Source organism: Cyprinodon tularosa, unplaced genomic scaffold, assembly GCF_016077235.1.
Source record: "Cyprinodon tularosa strain WSP-4 unplaced genomic scaffold, ASM1607723v1 ctg338, whole genome shotgun sequence".
NCBI lineage: Eukaryota > Metazoa > Chordata > Actinopteri > Cyprinodontiformes > Cyprinodontidae > Cyprinodon > Cyprinodon tularosa.
This window is the reverse complement of record NW_024039050.1, coordinates 1,324,625-1,344,992: the sequence shown is the minus strand read 5'-3', so window position 1 is coordinate 1,344,992 and position 20,368 is coordinate 1,324,625. Positions and strand designations below refer to the sequence as shown.

Genomic DNA, 20,368 nt, shown 5'->3' with positions numbered 1-20,368 from the left:
CGGAGTTGCAGGGGAGTGGGCTGCCGTTCAGGTGGCATTTGACTGGGAAGGGCCATTTTAAATGGCTACTACTGTATAACAGGCTGTTTCAAGAGCAACCAAATGGTATATAAACAAAATTTGAGTTCAATTACTTTTGCATTAGCAACCACCTCAAAGACAAAACAGTCCTTTTGAAAATAATAGTACAAAAATAAAAACCCTCTGGACAGTGTTTTGATGCTGCCAATAGTTTATTGATAACACAAAGCTGCAGTTGTGAATGTTTTAGATGATGACACCGTAGAGGGTGTTCTAGGAGAAGCTGTATGATTCTTCTTGCTCTACTGGAAGCAGGGGCAGGTGGCATCGAGGGATCACATAATCAGCCATGTTGGGGAGGCCGGTTATTACACAGCAGCTAAGAGCACTGCGGGAGATTCCCATACTACAGACCTCTGACCACCTGTTTGTATCGGCATCGTAACACTCCACATTGTTGCAGGTGGTTAAGCCATTGAAGCCTCCAGCAACATAAAGTCGACCTTCAACCACTCCGATGCCAAAGTTGCTGCGGCGCCTAATCATGGAGGCCACATCTCTCCAGAGATAAGTGTCAGGGTTGAAGACCTCAACAGAGCGCAGGCGTCTGCTGCCATCGAAACCACCAACCTGTTGGAGAGAGATGAAAGTGTGCTGGGTCAGGTGTTTAAAAATAGGGGGCATGGTTTTTACTTCAACCTTTAAAAAAAGCAGCTGATGACAGCACTGCAAAAACCATCTAGAATTAAGTTAAAAAATTCTTAAATTGAGTGTATTTACCCTTAATTTTAGCAGATAAATAAGATGATTTGCCAATGGAACTGATATTTTTACTCCTAAAACAAGATAATTAGATAATATGCACTCGAAATAAGACAAAGCAATTGTTTTTTCTTATTTTAAATGTAAATTGTCTTGTTCCATTGGCAAATTATCTCAATTACCTCCTCAATTCAAGAAAAAACGCACTTAATTTAAGCAAAAATGACTCATTTAGATTTCCATTTTTTGCAGTGAGTTAGCAACAAAATATTTAAGAAGCAACATTAAATTTGATGGGGTCTTTCTTCTTTTAATTTGATCAAATTTCAAAGACCTTGCCAGAGTGCATGGTATAATACACTATTTAAAATATTATAATATTTGTCCTAAAATATAATGGAATATGTAAAAAAATGAAAATGCACCAACTTTGGAACTCAGACAGCTTCTGGCACCAAAGCCTTTATCAATGACATTTCTTTACTCAAGTTTCTTACCATTGAGTTCATGAAGTAAAATCAAAGGTTTACATTTAAATTATTATACTGTAAAAAAAGACCCTAAGTTGAAATGTTGGCTATCTATACTTTACTGGAGTCGTTATTTTTTAGATAGTTTTCCTTTGACTCCTCAAAAATTAAAACTAGACGCTTTTGTTTGGTTTCATTTAAACTCATTTTCATTATGGTCTGTTGGTGTTTAAATAATTAAAAACCATCAAAAATAATTAGCCTCATCCAGATAATCTTTGTGGTTTGTCATGATCTGGCCTGTTTGCTCTCCCTTAATTAGTCATTCCTTTCACCTGTCGTTTTTCCTTCCCTGCCTCATTGTAATTTATTCCTCTCACCTGTTTTCTCTGGTTTATATTCAGTTTAGCCTGAGCATTCAAGGCCAGATCATTGCTTGTCTTTCTGTTCAGTTTTATTTGGTTAATGTCAGCATAAACACTACTGTTTATGTTACACTACTGTTTATGCTCTAAAAACATTCTAAATGACTTCGTTTCGAGTAAATTATGGACGCTACCCACTCAGGACACTTGGAATACATTGGACGAGCAGTATGGAGGAATATTGAAACGTTTTTTGTGGACTTTTATGGACCTTTCTGCCTTGGGTGCTGGGCACCTCCATTATTTGAATGTCAGCAGACAGCAAGAAGCCTCCCAGATCTCCAGATGCATTTGAGATATCAAAAAAGTACTCCAGAGTGTTGTTCAGCATGGGGGTGAGTAGAAAATGAAGGCTAATCATTTTTTGGGTGTACTGTTCCTTTAAGGGTCGGCTGTTAAGGCGGTATTGTTCACCGGCTGAAGAGAGGAGGTACTTTGTTCCTGTCATCATCTCTATAACTGAATTGTATGTTTTTGGAAGCTGGAATCTGAGTCCACCACCTCTGTTTAAAGTTATGTTTTCTCTCTTAACATAGATGGCTTCCTTCACGCCCCTCTCAAACCACCTTTTTTCTTTATACAGAATATGAACATTCTGGTCCTCCAAAGAATGTCCTTTGTCCACAAGGTGTAGATGTACTGTGGAGTCTTGTCCAGAGCAGGCCGGTCTTCTGTGTTGGGCCATGCGTCTGTGGAGAGGTTGTTTGGTTTCTCCAATATAAAGATCAGAGCATTGCTCGCTGCACGGAACAGCATATACCACTCCGCTCATATTCGGTCTGGGGGTTTTATCTTTAGGATGCACTAGCCAAACAAAACCCTTAAACAGAGGCTATTCTATTCTATTCTATTCTATTTTATTCTATTCTATTCTATTCTATATTGATATATTGATTATTTGAGAAACGGTAAATTACAATAAAAATCTCCTCCTTCCCCCAAAGATCAGACGCCATTTAGATGTTGGTTTTTTTAAAATTGGGCTATTTGCTTTTGCTCTGTTCCACCATAGTCCAAGCCCTAACTTTACGATCTTTAAAAAGACTTAAAAAAATTACGGCTTTCATTTATCAACCAAATGTAGACGTTTTTTGGACGTAAATCATGTCGTCTTTGTCGTCAACAATTATCATTTATAAAGTAGTAGTGATATCTGAGCAGTACAAAGATTTGAGTAGAACAAGCTTGTTGCCTTTCATTTCTGTGAGTGTAAACATTAAACAAACCTACTGAAGGACGCTCTCACACATTACTAATGGGATTAAAACATACTGGTGGTGTGTTAGCCCATTTTCTTGCACTTACTGCATAAAGAAGTCCTGCATGTGCGATGACTCGTATTCCACTGCGTCTTCTGATCATAGGGGTAATCATTGTCCATTGTCCTGTCTGCAGGCTGTAACACTCCGCTGTCTGCAGAGAACTATGACCATTGAATCCCCCACAGATGTAGATCTACAGAAAAAAGTCAAAATGATTTTTCTTCTGCTGTTTCTTAATCATAAAAAAGATTCAAAAAATTCAAAATCAAAATGATTAAAATAAGATTTTTAATAAACACTGTAAAATTAAGCTTTCATTAAAATGACTGTTGCTGGATATTCGATTTTTACTTCTTCACGCATCGTGACGTCACAAACCAGTAGGTGGCATTAGCGTGCTCTGGCAAACATGGATGCCTCCAGTAAAGCAAATTGAAATGAAAATTAGTCTCAATTAAAAAAACTCTTATCATTTATTGAACAGTATGTAATAATTTCATATTTAAATTACTTTCAGAAGTTTGTATTCTGAATATGACCAAACTTTTCCTTTAGGGGAAACAGGAAAGAGTCAGACATGAGCTGAATGAAGGCAGAAATAAATTATTTTACAAAAGAGACCCTTCTGACAATCAAAGAGTTGTAATTTCCGCGTTCATGATGATGTTCTTGTGAAGTACTGACAAAATAAAGACATCAGAATCAACTTTCTTCAATGCTGATCTCTTCTCACTTACCTTGTTGTTAAGGGTGGTGCAGTGTGCATCACTCCTTTGCTCATTCATTGCAGCAATCAAACTCCACTGGTTGATCTCTGGCCGATAGTACTCTGCTGAGCGTAATCTAGTGATTCCATTATAACCTCCCATGGCATATATGCAGCTGTTCAGCACTGTCATGCTCACATAGCATCGTCGGTAGTGCATGGGGGCCACCTCTTGCCAGTTTCTTGTGATAGGGTCAAACTTACACACGCTGTTGAAGTACTCCAACTTGTTAAAGCCACCAATGCTGTAGATAAAGCCATTAAGGAGGGCAGTGCCTTGGTAGGCACGAGGAGGCTGGGATCTGTCAGTCACATTGAGCCAGAGGTTAGCACGGACATCATAAGCCTCAATGCCATTGGTTGGACTTATACCACTCCAGCCGCCGAAGGCGAGTAGGATGGCGGTTGGCAGCCGAGGGCGAGCACAGGGGTTAGAGATACCGTTCAAACTAGATCCGTAGAAGTACTGAACAATTTTAGTTCTAGTGGCAATGGAAAGGAGATAGAGCAACTGCTGGCCTTGCAACATTATGCTAGGCTTTACATTGTCTTTGATGTACTGTGAATCCAATAGGGCCAGTCGGACCTACAGAGAGATGACAATATAAAATACATTAACATGAATTATTTTCTACGCCTGATATTATTCTCATAAATCTAAGTTGTATTAAATCTTATTGTTAGACATCGATGTCGGCTTCTGATATCCTGATCCTAAATAAACTTTTTTTTTTTATATTTTGCTGCCTGTGTCAGTGTAAAGACATTTCATTAAAGATCCAGATCAATTATACTTTGATCCCTTTGATTGAAGTTGCGTCACAGGCAGAGATTTTTAGTAACTAGTAACTAGCTACATTTACTCAATTACAATTGCTTGGGTAATGTAAAAAAAAAAACTGCTGTACTTCTTCCTTTTACTTGCTTAATATTCTTGTAAAGTATCGCTACTCCTACTGGATTAAAATGTATCACTGTCTTCTGTGAGTCATTTGATTTTAACTTCATTTCAAGATCAGATACAGTAAACTGTAAATATTATCAGTGAGAGTTCTTTTGTTAGGTTTCTGTTTCTGTTATGTTTTTCTTTTGAGTGTTTAGTTTTCTTTTCACCATGTTTTATAGTCCTAGTTATTTGATTATCATTTTGTTGTTATTTTCAGTCTTCCAGGTTTCTATTTGTTGCTCTCTGCTGCCCTCTTATGTTCTCCTTCTTTCCTAGCTCTTTCCCTCTTGTTCTGTGCACACCTGCTCCCAGTTTCCTCATTAGCCCCCTCTTTGTCTCAGTCTCCTTTAAAAAGCCCTCTCTGTTCAGTTCCCCTTTGCTGGGTCCTCGTCAAACACCGTCTCACATGCTCCACTCCTTCTCTCTGTGCCTTCCTTGTTATGTTTGTGATTCCCCTGATGTCCCCATGGTTTCTGGTACGTTAGACTTGTTTCCATGTTTTTGATTTTTGGACTTCTGGTTTCATGTTTGTTTGGACTTTGTTTTCCTTTTGGATTTTTGGATAACCTGCCTCTGTTTTCTGTTAAATCATTATTAAATACACAACAGATTCACCTCTGCCTCTCTGCCTCTGCTTTTGGGGCAACACTCAGGAAAAAGACTAATTCAAAGTGAATCCAGTAGAACTTTTTATTGCCTACCTGAAATGGGTGACAATAGTTGAAAAACTTTTTGCTCTCAAAATGGTATTGGTGCCCTATTTGTTGGTACTCACCGATACCGATATCGGGCTTATCGGTATCCATGCCCGATACTTGTATCAGTATTAGTGCGACACTACTTTGGAGGTGCCTGCTGTAATGCATGTAAAGATGCTGATAGCCCTAGACACAGTACTGCTCTGAAACGGTACAGATTATATCAAATTTTTGTGATGATAAATTCTGTATTGCAGTGTTTTCCAAATCTTAAAAGGAGTGCAGCAACACTCAAACTTCAGATATGCCTCAATTTCAATCTTAACCAACTCTGACTATACAATACAGGAAAAATCATGCAATTAAAGAAATACAAATGGTAAACAAATGTAGTTACTCTACCTTGGAAAGGAGAGCACTGAAGTGGGTCTTCCGATTTGCAGGATAATGAGAAATCCACCTCAAAATGGCCTCAAACACCAAACTCTCCTTTCTAACCACCAAGTTGTCCTCCTCAATGATTTTAGCAAGCTCTTCTGCCGAGAGGTGCAGGAACTCATTGCACAGAGCGACCAACTCAAAGTGTTGTAAGATGTATTGGTAGATCTTGAAGTTAAGCACAGGTTGACGGCAGACAGTCGCTGTATAACTCCAGAGGCCAATACAGTTTTCTGGGCTGATCAGACCCTCAACGTAGACACAGCAGGCATGTACAACTTTATATAAACCCAACTGGTTTGAGGCAAGGAGAAGCTCCAGGACATTATTCTCAGTGACGTTGAGAGAGTTGGTGTAAACATATTCGATGATGATCTTCAGGATTTCAGCTGATATGCCTGGTATGATGAAGACCTCTTGGTCTGAGCTGTGCACGTTTGTGAAGAGATTACTGAAAAGAAGATATGATATAGATTATTTTTTTTCCTCCTTACATTAAAGCTATGGAGCCATATCAGTGAGAGCTTGCAGCGACTGCATTGAATGTGAAATTTGGCTTTAAAAAATGAAAACATTGCAAATTCAAAATGCCCTCTAGAAGTATAGAGAAGTAAAACATAAAAATTCTCAGCAGCAGCATTGTCTTTCAGTGAGAGATTATTTTATCATTGCATTGGGGTAGGGGGTCTAAACTAAAGGCTCATGGTTACTGTATAGGTCGTCAGTTAGCTTCAGTTGAAACTAAACTTACTGAACTACTGGGTCCTTTACAGTTAAACCGTTATGATTTTGTCGATGTTGGCTGAATTGATTGCTCATTTCATTCACCTGTCTAGCTCTGCCCTGTTCCTCATCACCCATTAGATCCACCTGTTCCAGTTTCCTATTTAAGCTGATGTTTTCCCAGTCATCAGTCCCAGATTATTTTTGAACCTTTGGTCTTGAGAGTTCTCTAGCATAACTATAGTGTTCTGATTGTCAGATCCTAATCTGTTTTTGTATTTGGACCTTTGAGCCTGCCTGCCCCTGTCTGATTACTTTGCCTGCCTGTGTTCGGACTCCTATTGGATTCTTCCACGGACTGAACCTGGATCTGCCTCTACTTCGCTTGTGGATTATCCCGTCTTCCTTTGTCAGCTCAGATCTGATCGCCTGTCACCTCTGGAGCCTTCTAGGCTTCTGCTTCTGGAACTTCATGGCAGTTTCCCCTGTGTTTGATCAGTTGAACAACTGGAATCCTCCTATTTCTCTGGGCACGGACTGAACTGTAAACCCAGGTTAGTGACTCGCACTTTCATAATGATCCTCCATCAGCTTATCGCAGTCACTAACCTAGATGTTCCTGCTTCAGATACCTTAGCTGCTGCAGAGGTGCTGCCACTGCTTTTTAAGTTTTCCACTGTCTGTCTTGCCTGAATTCTGGCTCCTATGTTCTGAGCTTATCACAAAAACATGATAATAACAAAATTAATACCCTTACTTGTGGTTGAGCAACAGCACCTGAGCCAGAGCCTTGCATTGGTTTATGGCAGGTAGATGATGAGGAGTACTGGAAAAATGGAGGGACCCTAAACGAGACTTCAGTTTAGCCCCGCCTCCCAGACGCGATAACAGTGCTAGCTTGTAGTGACATCATAACTGCGGGAACTCTGCAAAGACTCAAATCCTCCCTCATTAAAAAAATGACAAATTATTTTGTTGGAATTTTGAATTTTCAGTGTTGAAATATTCAATGACTGACATGACATTCAATGGTTGAAATTTCAATGCCAGATCTCACATTGGATATCAGTCCAAGCTGGTAGTGATTTAGCTCCATATAATATAATAAATAATATAAAAAAGAACTAAATAAATATAAATATAAATATATAGAAAAAACTGAATACTTGTAAAAAAAAACAAAAAAAAAAACTAATCCTTTTGTGCTTTCCACATCCAAAGAAATTCATTCTGTTTACAAAACCTTGTTCCTTCATATTACAAAAGTATCAGGAAAATTTTCAATAATGCAAAGTTTAGACAGTGACTGAGTTTTGAAACTGTCAATTATGCAGAATTAACTCAGAGGCCTATTTAGAAATTAATGGCTCACTTTTTCAGAATTTTATCTCTAAGACGTTATATTTCCTTTTTGTCCACTTCATTATTTTGCACTACTTTGTAGGTTTAACAGCCAAAAAAACTATCAAAGGTGATCTAAATCACATCTCACATACAGTATGTATATACAAATATTTCTAAATGTAAAGAAATACACTATGCTTTGTGCTATTTCTCTTCCTAATGATAACGTAAATTTATCGTGATAATACTTTTTTCCAAACAACTCTTGTGCCTCTATGATGTTTATTTATTTATTTAATGCAATAAAAACTTTAAAAATAATAATGAGTATTTTATATGTAAAGGCTAAACCTTTAATCAAAATTAGGAGAAAACAAAGCAAAAAAGAATAATATATTGCAAGAACCAAATTTATTAAGCTTGCTGAGGCCCGTTTGACAAAGCAGTTTTAACAAAGAAAGATTCATAAATGAAATTAAGGCCTAAAGTTTCAAACCTTATGCCTTAATTTCCAGCCTAAGGTTGAAAATTAAGGCTGAAAGTCCGCCCTTACCCCATAATCACTATATGGAGTGGGGACTATATAGTGAACTCAGTTTACTGTGACCGTTTGGACAGATGTTTCTCCGCCATTAGTTCTCCGTTGCGCCTGCTGTAAAATTCCAGCTAGTCTGCACTGATGCAGACTCACTATCAAAGGGCTGAATGGTTCACTCGCCTTACCCACTACGGGCTTTAAAACGTCCCTGAACATGGCGGTCCCTCTGCAGGAGCGAGCAAACAGAGGGTTAGTGCTTAGGGTTAGTGTTTAGAGGCCGATTTGGGATTGGGCAGATCAGTACTTAAACTCCACGTAGGTCACATAACTCCAGCTCATTCACCATCTTTGTTCTCTCTTGCCGCCACAACATATCGCACGATGCTTTGGGAGGGGAGCTCTAGCAAAGCATTCTGGGATATATCTGCTCCTCTTGTGATCATCAATCTACAATACTTTCCAAGGTGCACTGTGGGAAACTACTTTTTCGTCTACTAGACATCCGGACACTCGTAGAAAATGTCATAACCTCTATGTAGTGCTCTATAAACTGCAAAAAATGACATATAAATAAGTAATTTCTTCTTAAAATAAGTGCATTTTTTCTTGAATTAAGGATTTAAGTGAGACCCTTTGCCAACGGAACAAGAAAATTTACACTTAAAATAAGAAAAAACAATTGCATTGTCTTATTTCAAGGGCATTTTATCTAGATACCTTATTTTAAGAGTAAAAATACTAATTCCATTGGCAAATCATTATTTACCTGTTCAAATTAAGTGTAAATACCCCTAATTTAAGACATTTTTACTCATTTTGAGATAATTTTTGCAGTGTAGGGGTCAGGGCGGACGTTCAGACACAGCCTCAGAGTTTCTGGTTTCATAACAGGTTTCAAACGTTAAATGGCTTTAAGGAGAGCTAAAACAGAGGACACACTAAGTTTATTGAGTAAAACCTGCTCCCGAGCAGTTTAGCTCTGGGGAGAATGTTTCTGTGGTAACAGAGACAGAAGTCATAAACCCATCTTTGTGAAATGGAAAACCTCGAGTTTCCCTGATTTCGGGTTTAGAAAACATAGTTTCAGTAAACCTGCTTTGTAAACGGACCCCTCTTCTATTAAACCTAAATCCCCATCTAAAACAAAATACAGCATCTCCCTGCTAATCAAACACATACAAAGAGATCTATTTTTTCCAACTTACCGGAAATACTGAGCAAAATCACAGAGGATGAGCTTGTGAACTTTAAATTCGACACCTTCAGCAACAATGACCGCGTCGGTAGTTTTTCCTGCCAAGCGGAGGTCGTTGTACACCATGCTAGGCTCTTCTGACAACTTAAATGTGTAACTCATGTTGAAGTTTGCAATGTGACCATGGAATCAGTTATTGAGTTCTCAGCTTAACTGGTCGGAACCTAGCAACAAAAAAAAAATGTTTATCTTTGTAAGGTTCTGTGTCCAGAGCCGGTTACCATGGCAACGAGCCACAACAGAGATATTAAACAGTCCGCTTCTGTTTTCCTTAAACTTTTCTTTCTATGTGAAACACTGTCTTTCTTATGGAAATGTCTAAATCATTACAAAATAAAATAAATAAGATCGATTGTTATGTAGACAGTAATTTGGAAAGTAGTGATAGCTCTTAAAAGTATGGGGTTGCATTGCATCAAAACAAAAAACGATTTAGTGACTGGGATTTTGTGTAATTAATAAATCAAATAAAGACAATATAAAGCAATAACAATAAAACAATGATAAGTATTATATACTTCAGTGTTACGTTATGAAAACCGACGAGAAAACGACAACATAAAGCAAACACTAAACACAAAAAATGAAATAACTGAATAACTAAACTCATTTGTATTTTTTTGAGCTGGTAAAAATGTTTTTTTTTTTTTTTTTTTATGAAGATAGAGAGAAAATATGTAAACAAAGTGTACATTTAGTTAGATATTTAACTTTGAACACATAAGAACCCATTCCTCTCAAATGGGTTCTTTGCAATAAAGAAATGGCTCCTTTCCCTGGTCAGTCAGTAGATTTATGTTTAATGAATAAAGCAGATTGGGGAACGGTATGTTTGGGTATGAGCAGTACTGGAGTTCAGGTGGGATGAGGGGATGAAGGCATTCCCCCTTCTTATAAAATGATCATCCCCCCATACCATCCCCTGTGACATTCTATCACTGAATCTGTGAATTTCTATTATATATCAGCAGTAATGGCAATAATATTGCTCTTTCAACATTTGGCGGGCTGTTGGCTTATGAGTAGCACATTAGACGGTGTTCTGAACAGCATCGCAGCCAAGCGGCAAAGACAACGCCATTTGAGGGAAGATTAAAATAAGGAGGGGAGGGAATCTTCGGCAGGTTCTAAGTTCAACAAATAAAGTGTCAGAAATGATCTAGAATGGTGCTGATAGCAAAATGGGGAATTGGCATCCACTGAACAGAGAATTTATTCATCTCACACTGACTGTAGCACATTGAGTGAAACTTATCTCCATACAAGTAAAATCCTACAAATTCGAATTTATCTGTCCACCAAAACAATAAATTTTAAGGCATTAGAATCAGAAGTACTTCGATAACCCCAGAGGGAAATTACTTTTGTTACACGCCCCACAGAAAGTTTATATATATATATATATATATATATATATATATATATATATATATATATATATATATATATATATATACACAAACCAACCACACAAGATAATAAAGATAGAAATGAAGAAGATAAAAGCATATACACATATAGCTCTTCTATATATATATATATATATATATATATATATATATATATATATACAGTATGTGTATGTATATATATGCATATATAAAACTAATTCCAAGTAAAGTGATAAATCCAAGTAAAGTGATATGTGACGTGCAAAAATAGTGCAAAATGTCAATTACAGGGGGGGCGGGGTGTCTGAATCACTTGAGGGAGGCGTTATAGAGATTGATGACCACAGGTAGGAATGATTTCCTGTGGCGCTCTGCGGTGCATCTGGGTAGGAGGAGTCTACTGCTGAAGGAGCTTGTCTGCTGCATCCATGTATAATAAATATGAAAACATTAAGAATATGTTTAAAATTTCCCTTTTTGTTCATATTTCAATCCATTTTTTCATCAATTGGCTTGAGTTTAGGGCGATGCGTGCTCCCCCGACAGGGGAGGTCATTCTGGGCACAACAATCAAACCTGGAGGAGAGAATGGAAGCAGGGGCGGATTTAAGAAATGTGGGGCCCGAGGCAAAGACAGGGATGGGGCCCTCTGAATTTAGAAGGCAACACATAATACAGAACCATTATAGAGATACAGAAATGGGATGTCAATGTCTGGCCAATGGTCATAAATTAACTGAATGTTGACATCTGACTGCAAAGTCCCTCATGTGACTTAGTTTGACGGAGCTGTTAGAATAGTTTTAACTCATTCGCTGCCAGCTTGTAGCCTAGCTTACTTTAAATTAGCCAATAGAAGCAATACTGATCTTGTGCTAAACAGTCTATTTTATTAAATAAATACTTTAAATTAATATTTGAAGGGTGAGTAAAATTATTAGATTTTATTTCATTTTCAGGCTAATTCTAATGTATTTTAATTTGTAAGCAGTTTTTTTTTCAGATTTTGAAAATTATTTCAGCTGTTTCAACTTAATTAACTTAAAAAAATACTTGACTTGAAAGGATTCAGATAGTCATTTGGAATGTGTTGTGAGGTTTTGTTCCAAAGCTTAATTGATTCATTGTCAAAAGATTTTCCAAAGTAAAACCCAAGAAGTGTCCTACCATGACTATGAAGCTGATCCCATTGGAACCTACTGTAAGGTGCCTTGGTCAAGGGGCTTTCAAGGCTGACATGTAACAACCATACCATGCATAGTGCTTTAGGTTAATAGACTATATTAATTAGGCTATGTATGCTTCAAAAACTCGACTACTGGGTATAAGCACTGCTAAATTTTGCTCAGGGCTTTTATATCTAGGTTACCTCTGGATATGTCCTGTGCTTATATCTGTGCTCTAATTAATCATCTTATCCATCAAAGTGTACGTATCTTTCATGTATCTGATCACGTATCTGATCTTTTTAAATGCGACCTGTGTTAACCTTTTTCCATTGGCCAAAAAACTTGTTTAAGCTCAGGAACAATCGGCTTTTAGTGGCATTGGGAAAAGCTCACTGATGTGTGTCTACCTGGGTCAAAAGACTTGGCAAGATACTGCTAAATTCCATGACACCATTAAACGCAATGTACTGAAGTCAACACACTGTCCAAGTCGCTAATGATCTAACATACTCTGATCACTTTCAATAAACATGGAGCAGGACTGGTGAAAGGGATTCGGAGAGACAAAAGAGCAAAACGATAAAGAATACTAACTACGCTCTTGCTCCCGTCCATCTTGTTCTCCATTGTTTACTTCCCTGATTTGCTTGGCACTGTCAAAATCATCAACACTCACCCAGCATGATGCCGTCTCATCAGACATGCTTTGATGGGGGACAGTGGCCCCGCAGCTTTCCAGCAGGAGGTCAGACTCGGCTTTCAATGGGAAAGCAGCGTATGTGAAGGCCAGGTCGCATTCATCCGAACTGTACGGCATCAATACTCGACAATTCCAAGCTCTATGCCCTAACCACTAGGCAACAACTCCCTCCTAGAACTGCTCCTTCCTGCACAATGTTTCTACCCAGCAGCTGCCTACGACCAAACAGCCTCCATTGGAAGGACCTGTTGCTCTCTAGAGTTCACTCTGAAAAGTAAGCCTTCTGCAATTATTCCACAGTCTCGTTCTGTTTTAACCCAATGCCCGGTTTTTCGGAGGACCATAACTCCAGTGACACTGTCTTTTAAATCAACCCATATCTACCCTTCACGCTGTTGGTTAAATTGTTAAACCTGATTTTTCGTGTCTTCAGGGAGTTAATCTCTGTATGTAGGTCAGAAGACTGAACAAACCCAAGACATTATTTTTCAGGTAAAATAAATAAAAATCAAGGACTTCTTGTTTCACCTGGGAAACTACTTTTAAAAATATTCTCCAAACTGTCCAAAAAGACACATCATAGAAGAGTTTTATATAGAACATAAAAAGTTAAATAACATTTAGATGATTCCTGTTTTTAAACCCATTTACCCAGAAAATAAAAGCATCCTACCTTTAAACCCAGCTGGGTAGTGAGTTTCTATCTTTATGCTGCTTCCTTCAACAAACTGGCAGGTGTATCTTCTGTTGGTGACGCTCTGATGCTGCACAGTTAGAGAGGAAACACAGCTGTTTGGGCTTCTTAACTCGTACCCATCACCTTTACCAGTCAGTTCAGTTCCTTTCTCATCAAACCAGTGGAAACTGTTCTCTGGACAAGAGTTAGACCATCTGTGTCTCTCCAGAGAACACCGTAATGTGACATCTCCACCCTTTATTGGATCAGCAGCTGGTGAAGATGGAGAGACTGAAAGAAAAATTTAAACTGTTCAGAGTCTGAAAGATGGAGATTTTTCTAAAATTAGAAACTTACAGATAGATTTATCTCATGCTGTGAAAAATGAAATTAGAGTTATTAAAAACAGAAATATCTTTAGTTGTCTCCATGTTTCTTGGTGATTGATGCACTAATGTTGCAGATCTGAGCAGGTAATTATCTGCATGATGGAACAAAACAAGAAAACTTTTCAAATGAAAGTCGATGATGCAGTGGTTTGATCAGAGCATTTAACCACACAATACAAGAGAAACTAATTCAATCTAAACAGCCCCACAGCAGCTGAGCACAGCGTTCATTCTGATGAGGTCACTTCCTGTTTTCAGGCTCCTCAAACTCATGGCCTGAGGGTCCCATGGAGAAACTCCAAGACTGTTTTAAATGTTTTGACTGGAACATCTTCAAGGCTGCAGCAACATATGACACTTTATTAAATATTGATGAGTATACCATGATTGTATCAGCCTACATTAACAAATGCATTGAGGACGTCAGCATCAAAAAGAACATCACCACCCGGGCCAACCAACCACCCTGGAAAAATGGAGAGGTTCGGAAAACGCTAAAAGCACCGAACTCAGCTTTCAAGTCTGGTGATAAAGAGGCACAGAGAACAACGCGTGCCAACTTAAACCGTGCCATCAGATCAGCAAATTAGAACCATGGCCAGAAGATCCAGGATCTTTTCCATGACAACAGCAACACCAGGAGGATGTGGAAAGGCATTTGGATGATCACAGACTACAACACAACCTCCCCCCTGGTAGATGCAACAAATGACTTCCTAAATTAACTGAACAACTTCTTTGGAAGCTGTTCCACACCAGGGGGAGGAGACACTAAACCTGGATGTAGCTGAAGTGAGGAAAACTCTGAGGAGAGTCAACCCAAGGAAGGCCCCAGGGCCTGATAACATACCTGGTCGGGTGTATAAGGAGTGTGCAGATCAGCTGGCTGGTGTCCTCACAGACATTTTTAACACCTCGCTGGACTGATCCATTGTGCCAGCATGCTTCAAACCTGCCACCATTTTTCCAGTCCCAAAGAAGCCTTAGGTCAACTCACTCAATGATTAGCAGCCTGTCGCACGGACTGCATCATGATGAAGTGCTTCCAAAGGCTGGTTAAGGAACACATCGTCTCCAGTCTGCCGCCAACATTCCACCCATTCTAGTGCGCCTACCGACGGAACCGCTCCACATCGTGAAGTTTGCAGACGACAACGACCTGGACTACAGAGAGGAGGTGGAGCAGCTGGTGTTGCAGAGATAACAGCCTGATCCTGAATGTGGAGAAGACCAAGGAGATCATCGTGGACTTCAGGAGGAACTGGCCTAACCACGCTCCACTGCTCATCAACAGCTCAGCTGTAGAGGTGGTCAGCAGCACCAAATTCCTGGGGGGCACATCACAGACACCCTCACCTGGACTATGAATACCACCTCACTCATCAAAAGGGCACAGAAGTGCTTCTACTTCCAGCAGAGGATGAGGAGAGCCCACCTGCCCCCACCCATCCTCCCCACCTTCTACAGAGGCACCATAGAGAGCATTCTGACCAGCTGTCTCACTATGTGGTGTGGAGGCTGCAGCGCCTGAGACTGGAAGAAGGTGAGAAGAGCAGAGAGGACCATGGGGGCTCCTCTTCCCTCCATTAAAGACATTTCATCCCAGCATCATCGATTACCCCTCACCCCCCACCATGGACAGTTCTTCCTGCTGAGAGATGCTTCAAAGCATCCAATGCAGGTCCAGCAGATTCCAGAACAGTTTCTTCCCCACTGCCATTACACTGCTGATTGTTGTGTAAAATGGGTTAAAAAAATAGTTAGAACTGTAAATATACAGTCATATATTTCAATTACTATTTTTTATGTATTTATTCGTGTTTTCAAGGCTGCATAAAAAAAAATGAAATTGTCTAGAGTTGTTTTAAATGAAAGTTTTTTTTTACACACTCGTGTATACAAAATAAATCTGTCTAAGTCAAAGCTTGGCCCCGCCTTTAGCTCAACCAGGAAGCAGTCGACAACCAACAAAGGAAACTCAACAAAAACACAGTTGGAGGCAAAAATAATATTTAAAAAACATATTGAGTTTGATTTGATCATTGTTAGGAATAAAAACAATCATCCATGAAATGAATGAACCTTTTCAACATCAGATCTTTGACAGTAAAGTCAAACTAAGTGTGTGGACTGATGTGTGGTTGAAGCATCACACAGAGCTGAATAAATGATTGGTTCACACTCTGACAGAACAACATTTGAACTTCTGACTGCATCAGATATTCATCAGAACTGTTGATGTCAGAAACCTCTGTCCAACACAAGCATTTCACAATGTTAATGAGAAGGAATGAGTCTGACAGCATTAGATAATTCATACTCACTGGTCAGAACGTTCAGAAGCACGATGCCATCAATGCTGCCATCTGAACCAGGAAGACAGATGTAACCTCCAACATCCTCAGCAGTGATGTTGTTGATGATCAGAGAGCAGTTACTGTCCATATTTAACCTTGCAGCTCGAGGTGAACTCTGATTAACTTTTCCATGCCTAACCAAATATTTTCTGATTTCATTACTGTTATACATCCAGTTAACAATGGAGCATGAGGAGGATAGAAGATTAATACAAGGTAGAACGACATCATCTCCAGATCTATGATAGACATGCAGATCTCTTCCACTGGTTCCTGTAGCAGAGATAAAGACACATTCAAGTTTTACACATTTTATCCTTTATAAATACAAGCATTAAGGGGAAATTACAAATATGTCATTGATTTATTTTACATTTTTGCTTAACTATTTTTTATAACATTACTTTAAGGTTATTTAAAGTAATTTAAGACATTTTTGATGAAAAAAGGTTAATCACATATTATTCTCTGTCAGGTTAGACGTTTAAGAACATAAATGAGAGAAATTTAATCAAATTTGAACATGGTTTATATATTTGGTCAAAACCTGATTGGCTATTAGGTACTAGACAGATTAACTCCTGCAAATCCTGGATGTTCATTCTTAATTTATCTCAGCTTCATTTAAAGCAAACAGATCTTTACCTTCAAACTGAAGAACAACGATCAGAATCAGTTCCAGACCCAACATCTCCTGTCCTTCTATCAGCTGCTGAACACTGAGAGACGTTTCTCTGCTGCTGATCTAAAAGGAATGATGTTATTTCCTCCTTGTGACTATGATAAAACTAACCTTACACCACCACCCACTACCTATTTTGTCATTTTGCTCTCATCACTCTTGAGTGTTCTTTAAAAACTACCAGATGACAATAAAAAGAAGGAACTAGTTGCACAAACTTTAGTCTGGGGAAAAAACCCGTGTGAAATACATTTGACTCATTAACTTTGCTTTCCTTATATAAACTAACGTGATTTAGCTTATCTTCGCTTAAGAATATATAAAAAAGTTCGAGTTGTATTTTTATCCATTTGTTTGTCATTTCCTCTGCTGAGCAGTCAAAGAGGAACTGTGATGTATTCTAACAAGCTTGTTAGAATATGTCCTCATCTTAACTCGTCTAAGTTATTTTATATTATGTGTTAATGTCTCTCAAATTTACGTTGTAAAGTACGCCTGCAAGTTCTGTACCCTGTCACTTTCCGTTTATTTACACGTTGTACGGCTGCTGTCAATGGGGGCGTTGAGAGCGAGTTCTTGGGTGTGTGAACACCACTGTTGTAACAGAGGAAGTTTTTGATAACTGGAAATTTAGCAATACAATGAACACAGCTCTCTGACAAAAGAAGTGTGGTATATTGGAAATATGACTCATGAACAGGAAACCTCAACAGATTTGCACACAGACCACTCACGACTTATACCAGAACTCCCAGATTGCACTGCTGGTGAGTTGACCTGATGCTACAATCACAACAGTAGAAGAGATGCCAGCTATCTGGGTTGGACCAGAGAGCATCAGCATAGATCAGAGAGCATCAAACAGCTTTAATGATTGTTTATAAACTGAATATTTTAATATGGTTTAAAATATGGAGAGTTTTAAGCATAGAGTTGGCAATTTGATGTGTCTCTGATTATGATTTTACTGTTTAATGTGGAACAGGTCTTTATTTAATTGTTATGTCAGATTTATCTGCCTTTGATTGGCTCCTCAGCATCTATATGGTGGGATTGAGATGATTAAACATTAATTAGTTTCTGTCTGATGGTAAATCTGTCTGTCTGCCTCCAGAATTTAGTCTGAGAACAAATCCATAGATTCTGGGATTATCGTTGATCATCAATTATACGAAACCAAGAGAAAATATTTAGGTATTTTATTTGAAAATACAAGTAAAAGAAAGAAGAAAAATTCAAATAAAATGTGTTTTAGTATAAACTGTATTGATGTTGTAACCCAGGGTGAAAACTGCCCTTAGTCCCGCCTTACTGCCCCATTGGTTAGAGTGACAGTCAGTCACACAGTGCATGCAGCCAATTGACACACCTGAGGCAATTATTTAGGCTTGCTCCAGCTTTCCCCAGTCAGATGTGAGGGGGAGAGCTGGAGACAAAGGAGCTACAGGTTGGTGTTCCCAAACAATCAGTTTCTCTTTGTTTGTAATGCACTGTTTAACCTCACAATATAAAAATCATGTAGATCCGAGAAATCCAGTGAGTTTGGAGCCTTGGAGCTGCCATACTCATCTTTTATTGGAATTGGTGAGTAGAGAGCAAAATGTTTGTTGTTTTAGCATGTTGGTGGCAGCAAATGCTAAGTGTGATCAATTGTTGTAATCTAACTTTAAGATGATGAGATAAATGTTCTTTATTTGGTCTGACAGATTAGATATTGCATTTATTTCTGTGTGAAACTGGAAAAGTCTAGTTAACTAGCCGGCTGGAAATTTACTGGTCCTGTTTATTTTAATACAGGCCAGGTGATCCCTTTTTAGGGAAAAAGATGGCGAGCTTCTGAAAACTGGCTGGAGCCAGGAGAGCCTTAAGAAACACTCCACAGTGGACTGGTCTGTATCATTTCCCCCCTCCATCTCACCACTCAGGCACACTTCATTATTCACCTCTTCATCTGAAACAACTTGCGCTGGGACATTCTTCAACTTAAATATCTGGATAATCCAACCATGGATTTCTGAATGTGTGTCGGTCAGACTCTGGACTGATCAGCGGGGAATTTAAGACCAGTTGTGCACAAACAAAAGAAGGATTGCCACAGTACTGTGTATATATTTGTTTTTGTATTTATTTTGGGTTCTATGTTTGTTGTCTTGTATTGTTTACTTTAAATTTGTCTAATACATGGTATTGAAAGCAGTTATTTTGTGTCGTTTTATTGATTACTAACAACGGCTCCAGTAGACGAATTCTAGTCTTCTGAATTTCTTCCATCTAGTCCTTTTACAATTTGAATAGTGCTACAATGTGATGATGGTCAGCTGATTGTAGCAGCAGCAGAATGTTCTCCATCATTTTCATAGTGCACTGTGTCATCATTAACATTAAGATGATCCTGTGAAATGTGACTGAGGAGGTAAGTGAGACACATTGGCAATGGAATAGGACCATTTACATTTAAAATAAGAAGAACAATATTTATTTGTCTTATTTCAAGTGCATATTATCTAATTACTTTATTTAAGAGTAAAAATCATTATTCCATTAGCAAATCATCTTATTTACTTATTGAAATTAAGGGTAAATACCTTTAATTTAGGACTTTTTTCTGGATCATTTTTCCAGTAGGTTCATTTTCATTTTTTTTTTAATTATTCTGAGAACCTTTTGTAAAAGAGTTTTACACCCTGTCTGTAAAAAGGAGCGCTAATACAGGTCATTCATCCCTTTTGACACACTGGAAAAATTATATAGCAATAGGTGAAAATTTAACCTTTAATTTCAGTAGGTAATTGAGATAGCTTGCCAATTGAATGAGTATTTTTACTCTTATGCACTTGAAATAAGACAATACAATTGTGTTTTTTATTTAAGTGTAAATAGTTTTGTTCTATTAGCAAAATGTCTCTTTATCCTCTTCAATTCAAGAACAAATGCAATTATTTTAAGAAAAAATGACTTTGGATTTAAATTTTTTGCAGTGCACCTATATATATATATATATATATATATTTTTTTTTATATATAGGTTTTCTCACCCCTCGTGGGGTGGTATGTGTCATCCTCAAGCTCGGGTCCTCTACCAGAGGCCTGGGAGTTTGAGGATTCTGCGCAGTATCTTAGCTGTTCCTAGGACTGCGCTCTTCCTGTTAAATAACATATCATATAACAGTTGTATAACAACTGTTATATGAAATATAAACTATAAATATATATATATATATATATATATATCAAAATATAAAACATCAAAATACTCATGTAAACAACCTGTGCAATAACCTATAAATATATAGGTTTATATGTTTATATCCCATGCACCTTTTCTTCCTTTGGCACCTTCCAAACAGGAATCCAGA

General features: G+C 38.2%; 1 protein-coding gene across 1 annotated transcript; it reads right to left on the bottom strand.

The window, feature by feature from the left end:
- Nucleotides 1-294: 294 nt before the first annotated feature.
- On the bottom strand, nucleotides 295-9,714 carry LOC119789388 (kelch-like protein 10). Its single transcript, XM_038294256.1, has 5 exons — nucleotides 9,599-9,714; nucleotides 5,753-6,239; nucleotides 3,678-4,292; nucleotides 2,984-3,133; nucleotides 295-651 (listed from the first exon to the last, which is right to left on the bottom strand). The coding sequence occupies exons 1-5, from the start codon at nucleotides 9,712-9,714 to the stop codon at nucleotides 295-297; spliced, it is 1,725 nt and encodes a 574-aa protein (XP_038150184.1).
- Nucleotides 9,715-20,368: the final 10,654 nt, after the last annotated feature.

Excerpts from the sequence above, each read along its gene's own strand:
- LOC119789388 (XM_038294256.1), bottom strand. The coding sequence starts at position 9,714 with ATGGTGTACAACGACCTCCGCTTGGCAGGAAAAACTACCGACGCGGTC. Across the intron at positions 6,240-9,598 it reads GATTTTGCTCAGTATTTCCG|TAATCTCTTCACAAACGTGC; the intron begins GTAAGTTGGAAA and ends TCTTCTTTTCAG. Across the intron at positions 3,134-3,677 it reads GCACCACCCTTAACAACAAG|ATCTACATCTGTGGGGGATT; the intron begins GTAAGTGAGAAG and ends TTTTTTCTGTAG.